Source organism: Halichoeres trimaculatus, unplaced genomic scaffold (genome assembly GCF_033239565.1).
Source record: "Halichoeres trimaculatus isolate MK-OKI-2021-1 unplaced genomic scaffold, fHalTri1.1 fHalTri1_scaffold_8, whole genome shotgun sequence".
In the NCBI taxonomy this organism is placed as follows: Eukaryota; Metazoa; Chordata; class Actinopteri; order Labriformes; family Labridae; genus Halichoeres; species Halichoeres trimaculatus.
In genome coordinates this window covers 27,109,956-27,118,725 of record NW_027437186.1, presented here as the reverse complement: position 1 = coordinate 27,118,725, position 8,770 = coordinate 27,109,956, and the positions used below count along the sequence as shown (strand labels likewise).

Below are 8,770 nucleotides of genomic sequence, written 5' to 3'. Positions count from 1 at the left end.
TTCCTTCCTTCTTTCTTTCTTTCTTTCTTTCTTTCTTTCTTTCTTTCTTTCTTTCTTTCTTTCTTTCTTTCTTTCTTTCTTTCTTTCTACTTTTCTTTGCATTCTGTCATTTCCCTTCTCTTTTTCTCCATTCCTTCTTTTCCTTCTTTACTTTCTATTATTTCCTATTTATCCTTACATTTCCTTTTTTCCCTTCCCTTCTTCTTCTTTCCTTTCCAGTTTTTCCTTTCCAGTTTTTCCTTTCCTTTCCTTTCCTTTCCTTTCCAGTTTTTCCTTTCCTTTCCTTTCCTTTCCTTTCCTTTCCTTTCCTTTCCTTTCCTTTCCTTTCCTTTCCTTTCCTTTCCTTTCCTTTCCTTTTTATCATTCGAATTCTTTTTTTCCTTCACGTTTCCTTTTTTTTTAACCTTTTCTTTGAATTTTATTTCATTTCTTTTCTTAAACTTCACTACTATTCTTTCCATTCTTTCTTCTCAAGGAACCTCTTCAAACAAATCGGTGGTTAATCCTCAAAGTCTTATTTCCTTTGGGTTGAATGTGACATAAACATCATTAATCATCACTTTTGTTGACTCTTCCTGTCTTCTTCTCATTTTGTTTTTCAATCAGCTTTTTTAAACTCCTCACAGGATTTTTCTCACATGCCAACACAAAGTTAGGAGAAATGTTTAAACAGTAATGAAATGTGTAAACTTACTAAAGCACCAGGCCTGTGTTTGATGGTCCCCACATTGCCCCCCAATGGTCAGATAAATTTTGACATAATTTAACGATTTCTCAGATGAATTAATTCTGTTAAACATGAAGCTGACTCGACGTGTCTTCAATTTATTGACAATTTATTAAAAACAAATCACACAAACATTCAGTAGCGCTGTTTTCCAGTACCGTAAAAAAAATAATAATAAAACAACAAAAGAAAAACAATTAAGACGATTAAGTGAGTGTTTCATAAATAAATATATTTGGAATGAAAGTCAGACATGGAATGTTTCTAATGTTTCTCTGAGGTAGGTTTTATCTTTAAAGAAGCTTTTCTGGAGCATCCAAAGTTTTATAAAAGAGAAAATACAGCAATAAGACGAGCTGATAGGACAATAAATGTCTTCTTCTTTTAAAGGCACTAAATGAAATCTGGAAACATCTCTGAGACATGACGACCCACGAGTCCACATCAAACCTCCTCATCGACTCTTTTGGCAGTGACGCTGATAAAGTGCTCGGCAGTAAACCGTTCTAAGAAAAATAAACTCCTGCTTCAGTTCCTAACAGTTCAAAAAGTACCTTCCTCATAAAAATAAGACATCAGCAGAAAATCCTGACAGCCGTTTGAGGAAATGGAGACAAAGCTGCAGCCTGGAGACGATAATCCACTTTAGATTCTGTCCTGCTCTCTGGAAGGACTCTACAGGGAAACACAGAGGCGGTGAAGACGTCCTCTAAATGTCTTTGCTCTCTGCAGATCCACTGAAGATAGATTCTCTGACAATACGTCATACAAGAGGAGGAAGTCATAGACTTCTTTCAGTACAGGTTTTCTTCAGCCAGAGCATCTGCAAGGAGAGAGAAGAACATTAGAGGAATGAAGCTTTCAGAGGATGAAACCAGCAAGAGAAGATTCAGAGGAAAGAGTCAGGGATACACCAGAGCAATAGATGAGGGAAGTTAAGAGGTGACTTAAGTTGTCTTATTAGACTTAATTTGAGCCACATTCACCACACAAGCCCAAAAAATGTCTGATTTTAAAATGTTAAGACAAAAAAGATCTTTCTTACTTTAAAAATTCAGGTGTCATTTTTGGCTTCTAATATCTTGAAATACAACATTTTACTGGACTCGTTTGGTGAATATGGCTCAGATTTGGTCTAAGACAAAGACAGTTAATTAGATTCCAGTTTTGCAGCTTCTCTAAGGAACCTGGATCTGGGTCCCTGGACCAGGAAGGAAAAGGATCAGCTGCTTTGATCCCTGAAACTCTCCTCAGCACGTGTGTTTGTTCTCACCTTGCTGGAAGACTCTCTGCATGTAGTCATTGAGTTGATGCAACTCAGTGTTTTGGTCGCTGCGTCCCGGCTGCAGGCCAAATGGATCCACGAAAGTCTCAGTAGGCAGCAGCGCCCCCTGCAGGCCAGAGGAGCCGCTAAGGAGCTCCTCCTTCTGGGCCTGGTAACTGTGAGACATGAATCCTGAGCTCTTCATGGAGACCATGTCCAAGTCTTTAAGGATGCTCTCAAAGACGCCGTCATCAAGCTCATGCTGTCGCATCACAGGAGGAGGAGGAGGAGGAAGCGTCCACTCACAGGTGGCGGCGTGTGAGGGTCTGAAGCTGCTCGCCAGAGAGGAGATCTGCTGGGCCAGGATGCTGATTTCTGCCTGCTCCTGCTCGCTGTAGTCGTTCTCTCTGGAGGCTGGGGACTGGATAGGGGTGAGGAGCCCTGAGTGAGGAGGCAGAAGGTGATGCTGGGACAACACGCCCCCTGGTGGCTGCTGCAGGAGGTCGAGCTCGTCGTGATGCAGAGCGCAGTCAGGTGAGCTCTCACACAGGTCGGGCAAAGAGTCGGACAGAGACAGGAGGTCAGGGACCAACCGCAAATCTGAGGGAGGAGTTTGGTAATCAAGGGATGGCGATGACGACGAAAGGGGAGGAGAGGGGATGAAGGACATCTGCTGGGAGGGGGACAGGTGACAGGTGAGCAGATGATCTGTGTATCCATGCACATCCATGAGGAAGTCATGGCTGAGCTGGTCCTGCGGAGGGGAGGAGGAGGAAGAGGAGGAAGAGGAGGAAGAGGAGGTGGAGGCGGGGCTGTAGGGAGGAGTGAAGAGAGCCAGGGCGTCACCTGAGGGAGCAGGTGAGGACGCCATGAAGTCTCTCTGTGCTCTGCCACTCTGCTCCTCACTCTCACTCATCCTCCGTCTTTTTAGACCTTTAGTGAAGCCGCTGCTCTGCGTCTGAGGCAGCTGCTGAGCAGGAAAACAACAGGAGTTTGACGGTTTGAACGCCTCGCTGCTGATCTTCGTCTGCAGAAACCTGGCCTCCGTTTCACTGCAGAGAGAAAAACAGAGTCAGGGTTTGAAACTTTGCCTCATGCTTTCAGCTCAGCCAGCTCTGCAGGGACAGTCAGACTCTCGTACCTGATGGTGAAGTTTGTGCAGCTCACTCCCTGCAGCTCAGGGAGCTTGTTAGCCTGGATGTAGATCCAGGTCCATGACAGATCTTTGCACTGGAGTCTGAGCACTATGTCCACCTGGGAGCCTTCATCTGCCTGCACTGGACATAGAGGAACAAACACGTTTATAAAGCATGCAGGGATAGAAATCAGGCTGCTGTCTGTGCTTTTTGTGCAGGAACAAAGAAGCAAAGACAGAAAAACTTTAGAGTCCAGGATCTGACATGTCCTCAGTCTGACATGCGAAATGTTGTTCCACACATATGTCCCACACATACGTCCCTTTGGGAGTAGAAAGTTTTAATATTTCTGGAAAAACTTGAAGACAGGTAAAGTGCACTGAGCTGAAAACTTTAAAACACTTCTTTTCTGTTACGACAGCTTGAAAAACTTGTTTTCTCATTTGATCTAGTTCTCACAGGATTGTAAATGAGTTTTATTGTGAAATCTAGAGAAGAAAGTTTGTGCAAAAATGTGTAAAGTAATGTCAGAAAATTTGAGCAAAAAAGTCTAATTTCATTATTTTGATCATCTTATTTTAAGCAAATTGACGCCTATAGATGAGAAAAAGTCTAATTTAGGTGAAGATGCCTCAAAATTAGAGATGTATGATGACTTGTTGTAGTATTACTGTGACATGTATGCATCCTTTTACTCTTTTGTTCCATGTGAGGGTGATGTTTAAAGGAGCAGACAACAATGTCAGATATTTGTCTTCAGATGGATTTAAATGTTCAGGCTAAAGTAACTGGAAACTTTGGTAGAAGAAAGTTTTGATATTTGAGTGAAAATGTTGGAAAATGTCAGAAAAACAAAAATTAAAGCGAAGTGCATGGAGCTGAAACTTAGAGGGTGCTCCTCTCCTGTTTAACCTGCTCTCTTTTCTGTTTTTCTACATCTAGTCCAGGTTTAAATGAGTTTTCTTGCAGGTGTTTGCACTCTTACCTAAACTCCTGTGAGCAGCAGCACACTGAGTGAGATCTTCAGGGTGAATCAAACCGTACCACGACCGTCCGATGAGTTCGTCTGCAGAATATCCCCAAAAGTGCGAAACACTAGAGAAAAAAGGAGTTCAAATATTCATCAGTGAGAGTTCAGGATGTGCTTTTAAAGCTTTACTCTGTGCAGAGTCTGTTCATATTTACCTGTGAGACACCTGAGTGAAGCTCATGTCCAGTCTGTGCATGCTATGGAAGCTGAGAGAGTCTGATCTCTGCAGGCGGTCGATCGTTGGGGTGCAGAGAGATACAAACAGAGGCTGACTGTTAGAGGAAGAGGAGGAGGAGGAGCAGTGCAGGTATCTTCCTCGCACCAACAGTGAGCAGGAGCCACTGTGCTGCAGCTTGAAGGCTTTGGAGGTTTGCATCCTGCAGACGAAGCTCCGCTCTGTGGAGGAAGGAGACATTAAATCAGTGTCCCAAACTTTAAACTGTGTAGACAATGATTTTAAACTCAGTATGAACGAGTTTAAACTCACCTGTGGACGAGTTGTTCTCAAGGTCCAGGCTCAATTTAACGACATCCACATCAGAGCACTCCAACATGTCGTAAACCGTATCTCCCTGAAGCACGTCCAGCTGCAAAATAAAGAGGTTCAAATATTAGAAACTGCAGATTGAAGCTCATCGTGCAGAAAACCTAACATACCGTGCCCATGTTGACTAATTTTTTCTCCTCCCTCATTGATGCAAACATCTATATTCAACTGAGAGGAGCTACAAACTCGCTCCCTTCGACCCAGTGTAAACGCTCACACTCACCATGGAGAAGCCCAGATACTCAGACACATTCTCCGACACATAGACCAGTTTCCCCTGAGCCGTGGTGACCAGGATGAAGCCGTGCAGCGCCGGGAGGAAGGATTCGTACGGAGGAGAGTGGAGGAATCCGTCTGCAGCTGGGAGACCTGATGGAGAGAGTGAAATCGGCCGTGTGGGGTTAAAAATCTGCATCTGAAGGAATAGATCAATAGAAGTGAAATAAATGCACCTGAAAGGAGGAGTTTGACTACATCCTGCAGAAGTTTTTATGTTTGTAGCTGTACACTGAGCCCAGCAGGGGGAGCCAAAATCTACAGGACCTGAAACTTCCTCATGGTTGTTTTAACCTTTTCAGATCTTATTCATCAAAATATACTTCAGGTTTTTCATTTAGGTTGTTTGGAAATGGTGCATCACAGCAAGAAAAAGAACAGAACAGAGAGTTGTCCTTGGGGGTTTTCAAAGTAAGTCTTCTTCTTCTGCATCTTCACCACAATAAAAGTCTCTCTAACCGATGCGTGAATCATGCTTTGTAGTTGTTCTGTTGCTGCATCATCTCAACCTTTACTCTGTCTGTGCAAACTAAAAGAGAAACACTCCTCTATCTCTCTCCTTCATGGTAAATAAGTGAGTTTTTGATCATTTCTGACTCAGCTCGGTGCAGTTTCTTGTTGCATGAGCTTAAACTTCAGAATTTCATACGTTTGGAAGATTTAAAAAACATGATTAGGAGTATTTTGATGAACGCATGCTCAGGTCTTGCATGATGTATTTCCTGTTGCTTACAGCTTTTTTTAATGCATCGTAGATTCTTTTTGCAGAGGTCTTTACGCAAAAAAAATCCAGATTTGGAGAAATGTTTTTCTCTGCTCTGACACCATTTTTCTTCTGGGGCTAAAACTTCAACATTTTACAGTTAAGTAGATTTATAAAATGTGATCAGGGGTCATTTGATGTAAAAGAAAACATTTCACCACTGAACACTTTGGAGCAGCTGAGTGCTGTTAACTTTGTTTTTTGACACATTAGAGACGGTGTTTACAGGAATCTTCCAGATTTGGAGCAGCTTTTGGAGAAACTTCTACTCCCAGTTTTTTTTCATGATTTTTCCCTTAGGATGAAGCAAAACTTTTTGGCTCTTAAGTGGGAACAAAAGTGGTTTTTGTTGGTAGTTTTGTTGTTTCCAGTAGCTCATTCTTGACACAGTTTTCTTTTTGCCTTTCTTTTTGAAAAACTGAAGCTCATGAAGCTTTGAAATACTTTTAAAGACATGCTGCAACTTTTGACTTCTTTCTGTTTAAAATTCATGAGGACAAACTTATGATAAAACTTCAGCTATGGAAAATCAAAAAGGATAGGAGGATGGACTTCTTTTTGAGTCAGACTCACCCAAACTTCAGAATTTTATGCATTTGGAAGATTCAAAAAGCAGAATTAGGAGTCCTTTGATGAATGCTTGCACAAGTGTCCCTGCTGAACACTTAAGAGCTCTTACATGAAGTGACTTCCGTTCCTTATTTCTGTTTTTTATGTATTACAGAAGTTTTTTCACAGCCGCCTTTGCCAGAACTCTTCAAAACTTTGAGAAACTTAAATTGTGAGATACTTTTCCTACAAATTTTTGATGATTCCCTCCTCAGGTTGTTGCAAAACTAGGACTCTTGAGTGGTGAAAAGTGATTTTTGGTGTTCTTGACTCCATTTTTACAAGAACTCTTCCAAATCTGGAGAAACTTCTTCTCGCTGCCTTTAAAATACTTTGCTGCAAAACTTTTTGGACTTTTAAATGAGACTAAAAAAATATTTTCATGGTTTAGTGCTTGCTTTTTTTGCTCATTTTCTGCTTCCAACTCCCCGTCTTTTTTCTTTTTTAAACATTAAAGCTCATGCAGCTTTTAAAGAACTTTAAAAGCATGCTGGAACTCCCTTCTTTCTGTTTGAATACATTCATCAGTATAAGGAAGGATTCAGGGTCAAACTGAAGCGATAAATGAATAAAACTCTTCAGGGATCCAGCAGAATCTCTCTCTGGATTCTGAGTTTTTGGGGCTCACCTTGCAGCAGGACGGACTTCCTGATGAAAGTGCAGATGGCGGCCATGGAGTGCAGGTAGGACATCCTCTCCTGGTCGTCCTGGCTGATGGGCAGCAGGGCACGCATGTTCCTGATCTCGTGGTTGATGTGGTCCCGCCGGGCTTTGGAGGCTCCTTTGGTGGATCTGTGAGACACCATGATGATGAAGATGAGGAAGAGGAGGTCAGAGTGAAGATGTTCCTATAGGAGGAGAGATGTGCCAGCAGTCATTGTCCTCTTTCAGAGGTTCCTGTGGAGACTGAGCGTGTGTGAGTGTGTGTGTAGCAGAGATGAGGGCTGGCTCTTAGCAGACTGAGTGTGTGAGTGTGTGTGAGCAGCTTTTATAGCCGGCACAGGCTCAGCGTGGGCAGCTCGCTCAGAGGGAGGCCGGCCTTCTGCTGCAGCTCCTTTTAAAGAGGGAGTCCTGTGAGTGAGGCAGACGTCACACAGAGACAAAAGGTCTGTCACATCAGTGTGTGTCCCCGCATCGACACAGATTCATTTAAATTAAACCGTTTACCATCGAAGCAGGGGGTCTTAAACCTGTACATAACTCAAACTGAAAAATTTAACCTTAGATTATAGCTGCAAACACCATAATCCAACCAAAATTTAAATCAAAATTTAGATGTCTAAAGTGAACTTCCTGCAAACTCTGAGTGCTGTTTCTGTATTTTCTGCAGCCGGATTGAAAAGTGCATAAAATAAAACACATCTCCCTCTGAGTCTGTGAGTTCCTGGCTCTCTGAGGTGAAGCGGTTTGATGGTTTGATGCTCCAGCGTCTCCGTAAACTGAATCAGTTTATTCCTCAGAAAGAAAGTTCAGCTGCAGACGAGAAAACACCGGATTAAAGACTCCCCAAGGAGAAAGACAACAGGGAGCTGCAGCAGAGAGGAGGAGAGGAGAGGAGGAGAAAACAGCATGAGGAAGAAGAGTGAAGTGAAGGGAGGAGAAGGAAAGTAGTGGAAGTAGATGACGGGGTGGTAAAGGGGAGAAAACACGAGATGAAAGAGGAGGAAAGAGGGAAAGGTGGTGGAGCAAGAGGAATAGGAGGAAGTAGAGGAGCAGACTGTGAAGTATGAGGAGTAACGGAAGTATGGAAGAGGAGGAAGGAGGAGAAGGGAGTAAAAGAAGAGATGCAGGAAAATGAGGTAGAAGAAGAGAGGAAGAGGAGAAAAGAAAAATGGAAAATGGACAATGAAGAGGAGCAGACAGAAAAGATGTAGCAGGAGGAGGAGGAAATAAGGAACTTAAAGGAGATGGAGATGATAAAGGGAAATAAGGAGGTAAAGAAGGACAGAGAAGACAGAAACAAAAAGGAAGAGGGAGAGAAAAACAGAGGCAAATAAGAGAAAGGAAGAACAAATGAGGAGAAGAGAAGGAAAAGACAGGAGGACAAGGATGAGGAGATGAAATGAAAGTGATAATTGAAAAGGTGCACAAGGAGGAGGAGCAGACAGAGACTTGATAGTGTGGAGGAAAAAAAAGAAAAACAAGGACAAAAGGAAAACTCCAAAAGTTGAAGAAGAGGAGGAGAAAGTAAAGGAGTATGAAGAGATGGTTTAAAATAGAGGTAAAGAGGAGAAGAAAGACAAGAAAGAAAAGGGGAGGAGGAGATGATGGAGAAAAGGGAAAATGTAAAGATAAATGAGTTGAAAAGGAGGAAAGAATGTGAGACAGAAGGAGAAATAGGAGGGGAGAAGGACAAGGGAGGAATAAAAGGAGTAGAAGGAGACTGAGAAAGAGGGAGAGGAGGTAAAAGAGAAGAAG

At 42.5% G+C, this 8,770-nt stretch overlaps 1 protein-coding gene across 1 annotated transcript; it reads right to left on the bottom strand.

Moving 5' to 3' along the window:
• Nucleotides 1-895: 895 nt before the first annotated feature.
• On the bottom strand, nucleotides 896-7,473 carry npas4l (neuronal PAS domain protein 4 like). Its single transcript, XM_074675959.1, has 8 exons — nucleotides 6,981-7,473; nucleotides 4,928-5,073; nucleotides 4,645-4,744; nucleotides 4,313-4,553; nucleotides 4,113-4,222; nucleotides 3,133-3,268; nucleotides 2,001-3,043; nucleotides 896-1,550 (listed from the first exon to the last, which is right to left on the bottom strand). The coding sequence occupies exons 1-8, from the start codon at nucleotides 7,156-7,158 to the stop codon at nucleotides 1,522-1,524; spliced, it is 1,983 nt and encodes a 660-aa protein (XP_074532060.1). The 5' UTR covers nucleotides 7,159-7,473; the 3' UTR covers nucleotides 896-1,521.
• Nucleotides 7,474-8,770: the final 1,297 nt, after the last annotated feature.